Raw genomic sequence first — 17,826 nt, forward strand, 5'->3', positions numbered from 1 at the left:
TTCTAGTAAACGAAGGAAAACGTATTTTTGAATTTTTGCTATTCCTAGTCGCATCAGGAGTCACCGATGCCGGTAGAAAAACGAAAAATGCTAGAAGAATTTTGAAATCTTCGTTGACTTCGCACGGGTCCTCCTATAAAAAAGAAAGGACATGAAAACGGACACAACGATGACAGTAGTGTGTTATCTTAATTTAGCGGGACTTGACAATTGTACAGATACGTATGCATATGAGCTGTTCTCTTGACATGATGTTATCGGGGTGACTCTTAAATCCTTGAGCGATTTAGAGCGGTTAGGTGTCTCGTAGTAAGTTTAGTATGGCATCTCGTCCTTTTTTGGCCGTCGCTAAACCGATTTACGGCGATCCCAACAATATTCGTGGTTTGACGAAAGCGACTTTTGCTGACGAAGGACAGGATTAGTTGTACGCTATGCAACAGCTTTTAATGGTGAACACAACTAGAATAGTTGAATGCTCTAGCTCATTTGTCTTTCGAAATATCTGATTTTCTATACTTGCGTCCCTTTATCTACCAGAATTAGAATTAGATGAGATTATTGCAGAGCAGTAGTTTCCTTATCGAATGTACAAAAAAGCTTGCCCGGGGCAAATCTATCCTATAAAAATATTTCTGAAATTTTGCATGCCAAGCTAGCCGTTTGTGAGATCGAACATATGGCACTGGTGTTTTTTGTTTGGCACCTAACAGCTGACAAAAAGCTGACGTCTACGCTCGGATACAATAGGTTCTACAGAATCTCTGCACGTTACATAGAGTTTGTTTGTTCCATTGAAGTAAATTAATTGCGATAGCTTCGGTGGAATTTTATTAGAATCAATATAGTCTAGACAATTTTAACTGTAACACCGATCGGATACGGAACTTGTTACGTAAAAATTGATACAGATAAAAAAAATAAGTAAACAATGTATATTAGTTCCACATTACACTAAAAATGGCGCATTCAAGACACAGACAGACATCGACATTGTTTCTGAGGAAAGCTATATATATATATATATAACGTCATTTTCATAATAGGCATTGTTATCATCATCTGTCCCTTTCATGAAGAACGCGTTTGCGGCAGTATCGCCATAGAAAAGTTTCTAAAGGATTTATGTATTAAACTCAATATCCGCGCTTTACTGTGACGGAAATCACCATAAGTGAAGCCACTAACAGCTAGTTGAATGACAAATTAAGTTAAACTTAACCCAATTATCTCCGTCTTGCATAATATATGACCATTTCTTTCTATGTGCACTATATCTTTAACAGCAAATTATCTATTGATATTTTTTTTCATATTAACTCACTGCTCGTGAGGCCGAGATTCCTAAAACCAGAGAACTATCAAGAGCCGAAAGGTATTCATGGTCGCTGATCAACATCTCTTTTCTGTCAGATAGTATAGAGTCCGCTGAAGTTCCTCATTGGAAATAGGACAAAGATATGCAGTACCTGTGACCTTGAACAATTTGGTCGACAAGTAGGCCGTAAGCAAAACTGTCGCAGGACAAAGCCACCGGTCTCGAGCAGCTAGCACACAACACGTAGACGTACTAATATTTTCATGCAACAAACAGTGAAACAAGTAGGCACAGAGTTTCAGTTTATATGTGTTTACGTACGCCTCAGGACATTGTAAGAAATTATGTATACTGTACATGTTCATCAAAAAGTAAAATGTGTAGATTTTTATGACAAATCGTATTTAGTTCACTCGAGTTGTCCTGGTTGTTGTTATCCACTAATAGCTTCCATACAGGGTTTCTTTAGGATTATGTGCGACACGACATCAGCAGTACACCTGTATGTACTGATCGTTTGCGGTGACATCATGTTCTTTGCAGTTTTTACGTATTGCGTTTCCTTTGTGGTCTTAACGAGCAACATATAATCAATAAGTGCTGTTTTATATAATAGTAATTCGCTATACTAATTAATAACTTTTTAAATAACAAACTTGTTATAAGTAACGAACTCTTCGACATCCAGGGGTTTCTCAACGCTTTTACTTTTCTACTAGCATCACCGGTCCTCTTTTCATCGATGTCAAAAAGGTCATAATCTTATACGACGATAACACTGCTGGCTGTGGCTATAATCAGGCCTTATATGTGGGACTGTGTTCTAATCCACCATTGTACGTGTTTCCAATTTTTTTTTTTAATCTTATCCACAAATTATGAAAGGCACTTTTATAGTACTCACAGATATCCTGAATTAACTTATAATTAGTAGAAAATTAGTGTATAGGTGAGCAGAGAAGACCGACGATTTCATTTCCTTGCAAGTTCAAAGAACTTTGCTAATCAAAAAACTTGTAGGTTTATTTTTGAAGCTATTTCCTTTCGATGCTATCCTCTATGAACTCTGCTGTGAAAAAGGCTAGCAGTTGATTTTTTCTGCATCCATGTACATGTGTCGGACCTAAACTTAACTAGTTTCAGTATATCACATTATCCTGTCACGTAAAAAATGCTCATTTAGCGTTTTCATTATTGTCGCAGCTGGCTCGGTATTTATTTGTTGATCTAAAAACTAGGAATAATTGCCTTTGTTTTTTCCCGTTCACAATCATATTTATCTTCCCTTGTAGTTATCAGCTGGAATTGACTTGCCGAGGCCGCCAGAAACTCCATTCGACACATTTTTGTTTCCCGCACGCAAAAATTCAGCATTTGCTCAGCATTATATGATTTAAGCGTTTGTTCTCTGCGAGCTCGTCTATACTATGCCATACGATGCCTTTTCTTCGTTGCGTTGTGAGCGCGAACAGTCTGAAGATTTCGTTGCGCGGACAGCACCGTCCAGAGGCAGTTTCGAATGAGCAAAATTGCTTTCGCCTTCTATTATGTGTGGTCCAGAAACGCGGCGGCAAGCACGACTAGGGCAGCATACGCAACAGCACAGGTAATAGAACGGCTACTTTTGTTGATGGTGAAGTCTTCTCCCTTGTACCAATAAGGCCGAGGCCACTGTTTCTGCGGCCTGTGGACAGTGTGTGACGGGCACCAGTTGACACACTGGCCGCACAGCAGCTACTGGTCGGGAATGGTAACCAACTGCCTGCGTAGTTCCGCCGCACCTGTCGTCACTGACGTATTACTGCCCCGGTTGTTGTTTTATGTCGAGGTATGTTGACTTTCCATGGGCGTTTACTCACTATGTTGTGGTGCTTCTGCCTTCTCTCTTTCCTATATAAGATGACAAGCTGCCGTAACTGCTCCTACAGCATAGCGGCAACGCTGATGGCGGCCGCGGCCGTGCGTATCCATGGAATCCGCGCGATCAACATACACGAATATCATCACTGTTGTCGCCGACGCTGCATCACTAGCGCGCACGCACCCAGACTGCGCCGTGTCGGCTCCTTGAACACGCCAGCGCAGCAGTCCTCGCATCCGATCGTCTGAAAGGAGCGCTCGCCCACCTGCCCGCCACAGCGCGCGGATCGTCTCCATCGACAAGTTCCATTGCAGCGTCACTGCATTATAGTCATCCAAGCAGTGCTGATACTAACTAGTAGTTCTCGAAAAGCCGAACTCAGTGTGATACACGTTGAGCTATAGTGCGCACCGCGCGACAATCGATGTTGTGATCGGCCGTGTTCGACCATGTATCGGCTTATCGAGATAATAAAGCGTCGATAATCACGGGAACGTAACGGGAAATACTGTATCGTCGACTGTGCTCGGAGCAGTAGCACGAGGAACAAGTTATACTGCTACGTCTCACCTACGCTCGTCGCCAGCGCAGAGTTCATCTGCCAAAGTTATCACAAACTCGTTCCTACCGTGTCCTCTGTTGCCATCTTCACAGGCAGAATTACGACCTAATTTCATTGAAAATAGCAAGCACAGTGCATAGGGAATTTTCTGTGTCGTTACATCGAACGAACAATTTGACGACGTCAAACGATCAAACTAGAAAATAAGATTATATCTTGAGGCAACTGATCGGTGTCCTCCTGCGAAGATGTGCTTTGTCATCGCATTAGGTGAGTCCGGATTGTTGTTAACAACCGTTTAACCTTATTGCTATATATATATATATATATATATATATCAGTTTGCTCACACGAGCTCCAGAGAAAGGCTGGCTTCATGCTCTTTTGCCTTTAGCCCGCTAACGACCACTGGCCGAACCGCAGCGTGTAAAACGAGCTTTTCGTTGTTGAAGAGAGAATTTGGCCCGCTTCTCCCACTTAGTGCTCAAGTGGCCTTACTCTCACGTAGCAAAGGGGAACTGAACAACAAGCAAGCTTCAATAAGAGAACTCGTTCTAAACTTTGATGCGTCAGAATGGAAGAATCCACGCATCAGGGATCTACCGGCAGTCTGCGAAAAGGCTTTGCTAAATTGCCCTAGTTTCTCAGAAAGCTTCAGTTTGCCGCATTCGTTTGCCCCTGCCACTTCTATGGTATGACCCAAAAGACAGGTGCCATATAGAGAACAGGGATTCAAAAATGGCCCGTAAAGGGCTAAGGGATAAGATAGAACAGGGCTCTAAGAAGCAAGCAGTCGCTCCTAAATTGAAGTAATTTTGATTACGGGCTTTCGGCCCTCTAGCTGGCGCAATGTTGGTTCTATTACAATCATTTTTACATACTTGTGTACAAGCGCTCCTTATCGGCAGTTCCCAAGCTATTGTCGGCCCCTACAGTATTGTAAATTTGCGAGGATTTATAGAGTTCTGGACGATGCGCCATTTTACAAATCATTTGAAAGCCTAGATTACCTAGTCTAGGAAATCTAAGCTTAGATGCACAATCATTTGTTTTGAAATAACGCTCCCAGTATAGTGTGGCCAATCAATCACAATTATGCTATCTATCTCCTACTATACTCGCTTTTCGCTAAAAATAGAATTATTGGTTGAATATCAGATTTGTACTATATGAGTAAATTTATCAATATAATTGTAAGCCGCAGCCCTTATGGTATAAATTTTTATCATCGCCGCCTAGGGAACAACGAGATTGCTTATCAGTAAGATGATAAGAACAGATTGAAAAAGATAAAACATTAGAAAAAGAACAAGAGTATGTGTTTTTTGCTCAATTTGGAAACTAATGAACTTATCATCATCCATCTCTAAGTGCCACACGAGACTGGGCAAAGTGGAAAGATTTTTTTAGCCCGATCTATAATAGTAAATATCCTTCTCCAGACCTACGGTCATTATTGGAATTATTAATAAACCTGGCAGATCATTTTTAATTTTGTATGTAAGGGCCATTTGTCTTTGAACAGTTGGTGTGGGCTTATTAGCAGAGTCATAGCTAAATAGCATATAATATATATATATATTCTCTAGCACAGCTAAAGACCAGTTACAGAGGCTAACAGTGTCACACGTATAACGATTTGTTTCCAATCAACGCAAAGTCCTTGTTGGATAAATATAAGAGATAAGGTCAAGGCCTCCTCAAGCCGATGGTCATACTGGTCATATTCAGGCCATCTGTTGATATTTAGGCAAACAGCATATAAAAATATTGAAGCTTAATATTCAGATAGCAAAATACGCGGCAAGAACAGCTATTCAAATAAATTTGTGAACGGAAAAACACTCACTGCCGAGCTTTAGGTCTCGGCGGTAGTTGCCAGGCGTATGATATATCTTGGAAAGGTACTGAAATTAACCACTCGCTAATCCCATCGGCCAGGATATCCGATAATCTCATGAAGAACACGGGATTAGATAGGTCTCAGTATTGACTATCTGTGAATCAAGCACTTATTCTTAGTTATTTTGTCAAATCGGCACAATGTTTATTCGGCCGAACCCGTATGACGAAGCTCATAGATTCGAATGGTGTTTTAAAGCCGTCCTCGTTTCCTTAATTATTGTTTAAACCTTTGAGCTTCTAATTATCATAGACTGTTGAGTCCCTCAAATGTGGTCTCTATTGAATTTTCTTCTCGAGCCGATTACGCTTTTCCAGAACGATGTCTCGGTCGAGTGGAGCTACCCCCGTTGAAAGCACACCCCAATGACTTAGCGGATTAAGCATCTAAGCATACTATCACACTCAATTAGCTAATCATTAAAGCACAGTGTGGAACAAGGTCGCCGCTACCTATGTGACAGGGTACCCTTTATACGGCCTATAACCTTGCGAACTCTGACGAGTTTATCTATCATCATAGCTCCACGTATCAAATAGGTGCAGACAATTTACTGCGTGCATAGATTAGCATGCATGCAGAAATTAGGTGTAGAAATGTATGTGCGTGTTGGACTCACGCTGTCTCTGTTTGTCTCGGCCATACACGACTATGTTCATCGCCTGAACATGTTTCGTTTGTCTGATACCATATTGATCTTGGCATTGTGATAAGTCAATTGCACATATGAGTTAAAGAGTTGACAACGCTATTCTAGGCCATACTGTCACCATTTCAGACTGTACCTAAAACGAAGCAGTCATACTTCGTGTAACAGTCTGTGTGTTGGCGTTGAACGTTTGCTGAATGTAGTATATCCGTACGTTTCATTGGTGGCACCCTTGAAGCTCGCTCTCGTCACCTAAATCTTGTTAACGACTGCATGCATTTTCGATTTAGAACGAGCTGGTCACACGTTATAGTACGTATGCCTTCAAGAACTTCGTCTCTACTCTGATAGACGGTCGCAATACCTTTTGCACGTAACAGCATGGATATCGTATTTTTCTAAACACGACTCACCCGCACTGTTCTCTCATATGACTTAGCGTCCACACCTGGCCGCATGCTGCCTTGTTATGACTGCAGTAATGTAACTGCTGTCTCGCCATAGATGATAAAGCAAACCCTTGCAGATCTATTGTAGCTGCATTCGTAGCGGCTCCGATCCGGGCGAGGCTTCGGCGAGGTAGCCGCTTAGCCGATATGTGGTCCCGTTGTCCAAAACGTCGATGACTTGCACTTGGCAAAAATGACGCGCTTCGTTAGCACAGCAAGGCCGTATAGCCGAGGTCGCGATCACCGTTAAGATATGAACATCTAGCTGCGGGTTTCCACCTCCAACCCAGCAGCCACCAACAAATCGCGCGACAGTAGCAGGTCGACAGTCGGCGAAAGTCCGTTTGCTTCTATCCCAAATGAACGCCGAAAGCTACAACAAATGATACGAGCTATTGTAATCACACGTTCCTCACTCTGATCGTCAGATGCCACTCGGTCGATCATAGCCTATAACAACATCTGCTAACTAGCAACAGCTAGAATTGACAAGCCCGAATAGAGAAAACGGCACATGAAGACTTTAACGGAAATACTAATTAGGAAAGCGACTTGTATCCAATACGGAACGCTGCTCCGATTGGATAATCGACTATCTTTGTTCAATCTGGATACTGTAGAACTGGGTCGAGAAGCCCATGAAAGTAGTGTTTTGTCGTGTTTGTGTAGCGTAAGACTGTCTACCACGACTCGGTGATACGAGAATTCGCTTGGGTATAACATCGTTTGATTTCAGCTAAATTTATGAAGTCGAGTCAATGAGCGGGTGAGCTTGAAAGTAAGTTTACATAGAATTGCAAACAATTTCGAACAGTGCCTTCTGAAAGATTGCTGCTAATAAAGCGCAAAATAAACAGAAATCCGGAATTAATAAACATCTATTCTCTGGGCTTTGCCGAATACGAGCGACCCGGGCGACGACGAAGACTGACGTTGTGCAGAGCGCACTACGCACGCAATCCCATACGACGGAATAGTCAACAACTCTATGGACCCAGAGCGTTATGTGCTCTGTGAATAAGTAGCATGTTAAACAATGAGAGCTAAAGGAAATTCCACTTGCCTGAGGGCAATTAAATTGTTGATTGCCAGTCTTCTCTACGTACATAATCACCATGGCGGATTTTTTATATATACAACAGACAGAGACTAACTCGGCAGCGAACGTTTTTGAGCAATTGGCAATAGAACTGTTTCTTAAAATGAGGCAAATTTAAAACCGAATTAGTTCTATGAGATCCGAATCTAATTTTCCAACCCTGATCGTATTTGAAGGTTGTTATCAATGGCAGAGCTAAAGGCGGAATTCTATATTTTGTGCAACTATCAGAAATAAGCATAGTTACGTAAACAATGAAACTTTAATAATTTCAAATTAAAAAAGAACAGAAATACATCGCCACGACTTACATGACGCCATGACGACGGTTCGATTATACAGATAAATCGACCGAAAGTTCCGTTCAGCTATTCAAGTTACAATTGAATTGGGAAAACACAGCGTTTCTAGAGGTGACGATATGGTCGAAGTGACGACTTCTTAATGGTTTGTTATCTAGAAAAGCAGTCCGTTCAATAAAAATTACGAGATAGACTTGTAAAGCAAAGCTGTTCCATCGTTTACTTGTTTGCTTTAAGAGACCGTGCAGTTGATTCCGAATGTTTTCTGGCAAACAATTGTAGACAAACCGTGCCGTCATCGCAAACGTCGTTGGTCGCCGCACTGATTTATAAACATCAATCGAACCCAATTTTTTTCTACCTATTTTTAATCGACCGTCACAGTACTTCGCTTATGTAATGCTATCATCCGTTGTAACTGCCCTCTTAGATAGAGTACGTTACTTTCTGCAGAATCATGGAAACTCCGGCGAAAATGTTCGGCGAACGGTCAACTTCATTAATTTCGTGTTCCCTTTTATGGTCCAGAGCTAATCCATGCTTCTTGTAATAATTATAAATAGAAAATTGACGTCAAGGTACAATAGTACGATAGCCTCAAAGATACACATGAATCCCGTATCCGACTGTCATATCTGTGCGTTGTATAGGTGTCTGTGCACAGAATCGGAACAATCTTTGATTTATAGAACAACGATACCTAGAACCGGGACTTGTTGAGTGCTACTCATGTTCATGTTGATGTGCTAACAAAATTTGGCCATCAGTCTCTCCTTTCCAGTTCAATTTCTAGCCGCTGACGGGTGATTCCATCGTATGACTTTTTTAGGATTATCGCTCCTTAACGGCAGCACTGTCCGCCAACTCGCGTCATTCCGCATCGCGCGATTTAACGCCTGCCGATGACGACAGCAGCGTGACAGGCTGCGCTCGGTCCGCTTTAGCGGTTACTATGGCCATACTGGCGCGGTCTTTTCCTCCTCTTGCTATAGCTTTTCAGATGGTGAATTGCAGTTTTCAAGGAAACGTGGCAGTGCATTCGTTTGTTTGCCATGGCAATTATACGAAGAACAACATCAGTACAAGCAACAATAACAGTGACTACAGCGTCAGCTGCGACAAGACGTTTCTTCTCGCGGCCGGCGAGAGCGGCAATCCTGCTAAAGTCAGAGAAAGGAGACAGCGGGGGGGAGGATAGAAGGCCCATACAAAGTTATGCAGTTACTGCCTTAGCGTAATACTGGCCGACGAAGTAAGCATTAATGGCAGGACATACGATGTTATTCGATTTACTTAAGCGGATGTCCTTTTGGCGGCAGCGAGTTGTTGACAGTTTGAAATCAGTTCCAAGCTACTGCAGCGACAATTACATAGATGGATAAGAACCCATTATTCAACACTGGGAAAAATGTTCAGCAGGGGAACATTTATGAGAACATAGCGATACCCCAAAAAGCCAAACAAAATAAACTGTAGCTGTGTCTTTCGAGACCGGCCATTGTATATAATAGCTCTGTAATGGCAAGATCTGCAATTATTGAACTCATAGACGCAATGATTGAAATAGGACCTTACAAGAAAGGTATGGACTGAAACGCAATATGTGTATGCTGCTTAAATGTGACCAATGCAAGCGATAGGGGAGCAAAGGTCTAACATACATATATGCTGACGAAGCCGTGCTTGCACGAGCTGGAAAGAGTAGAGATACTACAATGGCAAAATATAGTAATATAGATAATTACAACATTATACCATTACAATAACTTTGGAGGATATTTGCGTCCTTTATCATACTGTATAGATATGGGGTAGCGAAGGCTTGAAGCAGCCAGCAGAGGAAGCTCCGAATGAAACGAGTACACAGCTGCCCGAGCCAAGAGGACTCTATGCGCGCACTGCTTGCCATGGAATGGCAATAGCGGCCTCTTAATTGTTCTTGAGAGACAATAAACAAGAGACCTGGCGGTGCATGAGCAGGCGCAGAAAAGCTACGTTCGCCTCTTACGTTACGCCCATTTGTCACCTTAATCCGTTAATGAGACGTTTACCATTTTACTTTTGCAGTGTCGTATGCGTTGTGCTGCAGGTAGGATGGTAAATAGTAGTACGGAGTATCTATGCCGCAATGTCTGCCCGGACATAGAGCCTTCAGATAAACTATTATTTGATAGAGCTTCAATAATTACAAACCGTCGATAGGTTTCAGAGAGCTTCTCCTCTCCACTATAAATATGCGATGGTCGCGTTTTATTTTAAACGAAATCATTTACTAGAACCTAAGTATGGGCAAGCATTTGGCAAAGTGCAGATCATCCTTGAAAAAGGAAGGCAGTCAAAAATATTTTCTATAGAATAACGTATTATATTTCGCTTGCGTTACAGCCTCAGTTAGTAAATACGGCGATGATGGTGTTTTTCCTTCTTAATCTTCTTCTATTAGTGTCTGTATGCGTGTGTATAGAGACAATAGACTTGCATGACGATGATACAACTCAGGCAACCTTGTCGCGTGTTGGGCTACGATGCCGATAAGAACAAACGCGGAAGGGAACCATACAACTGTATAGCAGCGACACGTCGAAGATTTTTCATTATAAATTATTAAAACTCCCCGCTTGTTTGCCTGTTTCGTCTGTATTGGGAACGCGTGACTGGTGGAGAAGGACGGCTGACGATCAATCCGTATCAGTAGACACCGTAAGCGTCAAGCTCTGTGTGTCCGAAGACTTCTGATTCAGGGAGATTCCTCCCGCGATACCACAGGCACGAGTGTGAGATCCGGAAAAAACATGACAACCGTCATGACTGGGTTACTGTGTAAATTCTTTATAAATGCAAAAGCTGTAGAGTCGCATCGAGTGCGTCTGACTTGTAATGACCTTGAACTCTATTAAGGTCAGCGATCGTCAAATTGCTCTGGTCTAGTTCCGCAAGGCGATAACGTTGCACGGCAACGATACGATGATAGCGCAGTGAAACCAGCCTTTTCGTGTTAGTGGAAATCGTTTTGTCTCCAGATACCGGCGAATAACGAACCGTCAACAAAGCAAAAGATTCTCGAGCCAACTACGAATGTTTTGGCTGGATGGTAGTTTATTGGACACTACTTACTGATCTTATATCCGATCCACAGGGGGAAGTCGTAACAATAAATGCGTTGGCATTCAGCCAAAGCAATCGACGCGGAACACGTGCACGTAAGGATGACGGAGACGTTTCGCCCTTTCAGGAAAAATCGCCGACAGAAAAACAACTAAACAGGGCGTACACCGGTCGATCAACTTGGTCTATGTCTATGCAAAGCCGGTTCGGCCGACTAACCATAGTGCTGGCGGTACTTCAGTATGAAACGACGCTAGATGGAACCGATTTAATCCTATAATTCACAGTGAGCAAAATTTTGCTAAGTAATATGGTAGATCCAAATTGGATTGCACGCAATATCGATGCCACGTGTTACCATAAATTATTCCGAGCAAAGGGGTGAGGCCCGAGCAAATTGTAGCATCAAATGATTCTCAGTGTATAGTCCCTTGATTGAATCGGTATGTGACTGTAGCAATGAGTATGCATTTATACTTGAACTTGTGTGCATAGGAATCCGCATGCCTTAAAGACATCATCGATTGACCGTGGTCAACAAAGACTTCGTCCCCAGGATGGCAAGTATATCTATTCAAAACCAGTGCAGATACCAGTTTCGCAGAACGACTAAGGTAACAGCTTTTACCCATTTTCTTCGTCATTTAGAAGTTGAGGCAAGCTCTATGGATAACATCCACGAGGTTCAAAATACTGGTCGTTTTCTATAGCTCATTCGAAAGCCTTGATTGATTTCTCAGTGTGGTTTGCCACAGCGGCCTCAGTTCGCCCACATTTAATGAAGAGATTATATAATGTTTCCATTACCAGATGACCAGAAAAAGTGCTATATATCAGGCAATGCCAATCAGATAAATAGGCGAGAACTCCTTGATTTAATCTAAATTAAAGTCTTAGCAAGTCGATGAAAGCCACATGAATCTGATTATTACCACAAAAATAAAAGATATATTGTTATCATTAGAATGCACCCACACCCGCTTTGACAAGCGGGCAGTATCTGAAGGCGGTACTGATTGGATGCAATCCCTGTTTGGCTTATTAGAGCCTCAGTCACGTAGGAAAGTATAAGTGGATAGGTTAGTCGTTGTTCTTCTCTCCATCTTCATCTATCTTGTACTTTCTGAATTTTAAAGAAGAGACATGATTTTTTTCTGTACCGACCACTCGACCGATGTAAAGAGACTTCGTCGACTTCTATGGGAGCCATACGAGCCAACTATCACAACACTTCCTGCAATTGGAGTCACGCGATCAAGCGCTGCTTCCAACTGTCACCGCTGACCGCGGCGTAAGCCCTTTTGTTAAGCTTCTGTTACAACTGTCAGGTTTGTCCTGGACGTCGACGTCAGTTCAGTCCAGCGGTGTCCTTTGTCCGGTACTATTTCTTTTCCTATTAGTCCTCTTTCTCAGAGAATTTTCAGCCCTAGGATTCTCCCTAGATTATCGGTCTACCAGTTGGGTACACCGTCAAAGACCAACTATTGTAGAATGACACAGGTACACGAGGTGAATATTAATAGTAGCAGGTAGCTTACGCGAAGCTTTGTGTTCGGCTCTACGCTTTGATCTGGAACTATGGGATAGCTAGAGAAGCTATGGGTAAATTCCCAGAACGTCGAAAAATTAGGGAGTCCATCGTTCGAGGCCAAACTCAACGTGTTATTTTTGCCTTTGCCATTGAAACTGCTTCCGTGGTATCATCGGTAAAGCTGACAGGCGGCGTCGCATCACGTAGAAATTCACTTTCCGCCCACTAACACTTTCAGACAAAAGGAATCGTTCACGTTACGAAACGATATTATGGCAGTAATAGGCAGCTATTGTATAATGTGCGGATACGGATGATGTGCAACGGTTTACCTTTTGATGGTACCGTGGCTACGAATGATGTCGCGTTGTTGTCTGTCGCAAGTAGCGCTTAGTAAACTGTAATAACTTAGTGTTAGATTCCGACTGGATCTAACGAATCATACGGCTTTACGCTGCTGTTACGTACGCCCGCCTGGTTGATCGCTAACATGGGCAACGCTCACAGGGTTTTTCAGTGTGCGATCCCGCACGTTCGTTTGCAGAAGTGGAAACGCACTAGATGGTTCAGTAGCGGCACTTCGTAGCTGTAATAATAACAGTAGATGTGTGAACTTCAAAGGATTCCGAGAACGTCTGCGTCGGTCTACTAACTAACTAGAATAAACACGACGCAAACGAAAAGTCGCGCTTCAAATCATTTTCTGGTACATATTTTAGCAATATCGCCTACTAATTGTCGGCAATATGGCGCAAGATGGACACGGAACACAGATAGTCCTATATTTTTCGTCTAAGCACGTTTACCTTTGAAGGTAAAATTTCGAGTTCGGGGTCATGAGGTGACACAATATCTACCAGGGAGCACAGCAAGTGGACAGAAAATAAGATAAAAACATTCAGCTAACGACATTTTTCATTTACCCAGCGGAAAACAAACTAACGTTGAGTCATTTACGTGTTGATATGCAGAGCTCCGCTCATACGTAAGCAATGATCACTGTCTAAAAAAAATAAGGGTAATAATAATAATGCACATCAAATGCTCGGTGGGATGCGTAACCGTCTGCTGCTGAAGTTGTTTATTACTGAGCAGTTCATCTTTGCTTCAATCTTATACAGGTTGTAACCGAAGCGGCTTTTTTGAATGAGAGCTATTGCAGTAATCCAATGAGAGCGAGTTTGGTAAATGGCAACCTTCGCCATTATGCGCTTACAAGTGTTTAACAGCTTGAAATGTTTATAAGCAAGACATTAAAAGTCATACCCTTTCCTAGCTTGGTCGGATGCATGTCGTCACAACGCTATTGATCAGTAAAACACTCTTGCTATTATTATATCATTATAACATTATTACCGAGTAAGCATGCTATGCGAGAGAACGCGCGCATATCCCCGAATTAAAACTGGCTTTAAAAGAACAGTTTCGATAAGGAACTCGATCACGGCCAATGAGATTGCGAAAGAGCATTAAGATCCCTCGACCGAGACGACATCTCCCTTTCGCTTTTTCCTTCATCAAAAACCCAGTTGAGACTGGAGTCGGTCCGTGTACCTGCGTTCGCAATTTTGTCTCGGCTCAGCTTTAGGTAGTGCACATACCTTTAGAGCGGTACCCGACTTGTGCTAGAACAGCTTCCTCTTTACTCCTTCGTTTTTTTCTTCTTTGCGTCCGCTACGTTGCTTTCCCCTATCCTTGCTGCGGGGACTGCTGTTGCTGCTCTTGTCACTGCTACGAGGTGTCGCCTTCGCTGTCGTTGACGTCGTTGCGGATATTGCTATTGGCGATTGGAAAGTCAGCGTACTAAAATGGCGGAGGCATAGGAATGACGATTCATGGGTCTCCACGAAAGGCCTTCGCCGGCGATGTTCTTCGATCGGTGGGCGCGACGACGGTAGAAGCTATGACAGTGTCGAAGCGCTACGTATAAAGCGCTAAAAAACAGGACTGTTTATATGGTCCATTCCAACATTCGGATCACGTCCAAAGACTCCTTTAGCAGCTGTCCTTACCGCTAGAGCCATTGTACCAGCAAACCTAGAGAAGTTCAAGTAGACTAGTGCTGTGATAGGACCAAGCGAGTTTGGTAAACGGGCTGGCATACGCGTTCTTGCTGCTTGCTTTAGCTCTGTTTCTGCTTAAAGTGTACTTTTTACTCGTAAGCTTTTCCGTAAGTTCACAGTGTTCTATTAGCTGAGCTAAAGATTCACAAAAAAAAAGGCGATAAAAACGCTACATTTAACATCATGTATGATAGACTGCTATAAAAGGAATAAGAAAAAAAAAGCAGTAATTGAGTGTAGAAATACAGCTGGCACACTACTGATTTTCGAATAACCCAAGCGTTCTAGAACTTGAAACTGATTTCACAACTTTCATTTCTGGAGCATTTCTAGGAGTTAATAATTCAAAAGCTCCTAGAATAGGTAAGCGTACTGCTTTTAGTACTTGAAATATCGTAATACTTTACGAGCAAATTTAAGCGTCGGCTCTCTTCACTAATCTACATATTGTTAAAAACCGATATGTACCACCCTACAGCGCTCACATCGGAAAACAGGTTTACTGTTATAAAACTACAAAAAGACTAAAACTGTGTACTAGCAAGTTCACAACTAACATACGCTCCACATTCGTCAGAAATCTCTAAATATACACCGATGGGCGCTGAGCAGGGTCCTGGAGTGAACCTGGACAATGAATAATTTTCTATCTGACACAGGCCGTTAAACTTAACTCAGGCGGGTCATGTTCAAAGACCTTGGTTATGACTTCTACACACGCATTTTAGGAACATGCACAGGTTCGCGCATGAGTTTTTCTGAGGGGTTTTCGCACTGGGGCAGCGTCCTGGTGAATCGCTACTTTCTGCATTTTGTCTAATATATATATATATATTAACAGTGTATAAGTAATGTTAGCTGATACAGTGTACCAGTAAGAGAAAACAACCTTAATGTCCCTTATATTAGGAAACAAAGGCTCACTGTTTACAATGGTACGAAGCCCAATTTTGCTCCTGAACTCCCGAAGCGCCACCTGATTAGGGACTCGGTCTTCAAACTGAAACACGGAGATGCATTTCACTGCGCTGAGTCACGTCAGTTCGAGAACCAAACACTCAACATCGTCTCCGTCGTCGTCGCCAAATGACGGCCAATATTCGCAATTGCGCCTTGAGGATGATTTTCACTCCCTCCAAAATCTTCAACTAGATATGTTTAATTTTGCATTATGTGTTTCCCCGTTTTTTACTCACATCCAGATGCCCTGCCTTTTATCCAGACAGTACGAATAGTTCCGCTTCTAGTAACATCAAGATTCGTGGGACGAGTGCGTTTTTCCCGTGCTAGTATTGGCTATCTTTGTCGCTAGCTTAACCTGCACACTACACACACTATGAATATGTGTAACTTGCACTCTGTCTTCTACTTTTTAAATGGCCGGTAACCTTCGGGCTCTACTGAACTGGACAGACGAAAATAATTTTCGGTGGCACGAGAAATAGTGACGTTTTCGAGACCGTCCATTACAATCTTGTCAGCCGTCCGTAGTCAAACGATAGCCTGTAATAGTGGCACTTCCGAGTCATGATGTGGACTTAAACTTTCGCTGGCAGGCGCCTGTTGCCATCGACTGCGTTACCGGCGTCTGCGTTCGCCCTCTTCTGTTGTCCTAGAAATTGTACAGTCGAGCAAACAAAATAGGCACCGTTACGCTGTGATATTATTATTATCATCAATCTGCTCATTCATCATAATGATCTCGTCATCAACATCGTTTTGTTATTATTAGAACTATAACGGTAGCTAGGCCAATGGGCAAAGCGCACGCTTTGCTTTTTAGTACCATGGAACTACTAGGATAGCTAGCCTAAATGAGGGGGACAAAGTCTTCTCTATATACATCTGCTGCCCTTTCTTCCTTTGCTCGTTGAATAGAAACGGTGGCAACGGTAATGCTGTTGTGCACCTCACGACCTTGACGTTCTTCGCCAACTAGCTTTTGCTATTCACCGGAGACCCTATTTGTCTCATTGTGTCTTATCATTACACCCTTGTAAATGCTTATGTCCAGAAGGTAATTTATTGCTAGCTTGCGACTGAGTCCGTTAGGGTTCTTTTTCGAACGAGTCTCAGCGAAGTAATTCGGCTGAGCTGCACAGGTCGTTCTGAAACCTAAATGCCTATAGCAGTGGGTTTCTGCAATCGGCAGCAAAAGTTCGTAGACGTGTAGCGGCATCTGCTTAATCTCTATTGCTGACAAAAATGTTGTACTTACTCTATGCGTTAGTGTGACACAGCATGGCTCGTAACCTGGGTCGTCTCTGTACTGAACCTTGTGGGCTGACGCCAATACCAACATTTCTATAAATTTGCTGGACCTATTATTTTTAAAATGAAATTCAGTAAACGGTTTCTGTTATCATGAGCACTACAAATATTTCCTAGGCACAAGACCCTGTCTTATAAGCTATATCGGATCACTTGAATATTCGGTTAGGTTGCATGACCCTTTTCAATATACCGCTACTAATATCTTTAGAATTATTTAGGCTCGTGAGTAAAAGGCGGAAGAAGTTTTTGTGCATGAAATATAATGGTCTAACCTGCAAGACTCTGAGCAATGTGCTCATAGCCGGTGCGGGAGACAATCACAAGCAACTCTAACAAGTCACCGATTGACAAATGTCGGTCGATCGTGACTGATCTGAAAAATACGACTACTAGTATTCCGCCGATGCTGTTTAGGAAATATCGAATGATAGCCGCCATATGCATTCAGGTCGTGCTCATAGTAGTACTAACCTAACGATAAACGTCGCCATGTCAAACAGTGGCCTGTTTTTACCAATTTGATACGCTGACGGCTGAATGTTAATATTTTTTTAATATCTGCGGTAAAAGTATAAGCTATGCATTTTATATTTAACTAATTATTAAATGAATTTGTTAAGAAATCTTATATTATTTCAGCAAATATAATTCGTTATAGCGTAGACTATGCTAAACAGCAGGCATTGTGCAAAATATCTACTAGTTATTAG

At 42.4% G+C, this 17,826-nt stretch overlaps 1 protein-coding gene across 1 annotated transcript in view; it reads left to right on the forward strand.

Moving 5' to 3' along the window:
* Positions 1-814: 814 nt before the first annotated feature.
* Positions 815-17,826, forward strand: part of LOC111264365 (uncharacterized) — a 55,966-nt gene continuing 38,954 nt past the window's right edge. The window contains exon 1 of the mRNA XM_022840206.2: positions 815-4,011. Coding sequence (XP_022695941.1) covers positions 3,990-4,011 — 22 coding nt within the window. The 5' untranslated portion in view covers positions 815-3,989. The remainder of the gene's footprint in view (positions 4,012-17,826) is intronic.

Source organism: Varroa jacobsoni, unplaced genomic scaffold (assembly GCF_002532875.2).
Source record: "Varroa jacobsoni isolate VJ856 unplaced genomic scaffold, vjacob_1.0 scaffold_851, whole genome shotgun sequence".
Classification (NCBI taxonomy): domain Eukaryota; kingdom Metazoa; phylum Arthropoda; class Arachnida; order Mesostigmata; family Varroidae; genus Varroa; species Varroa jacobsoni.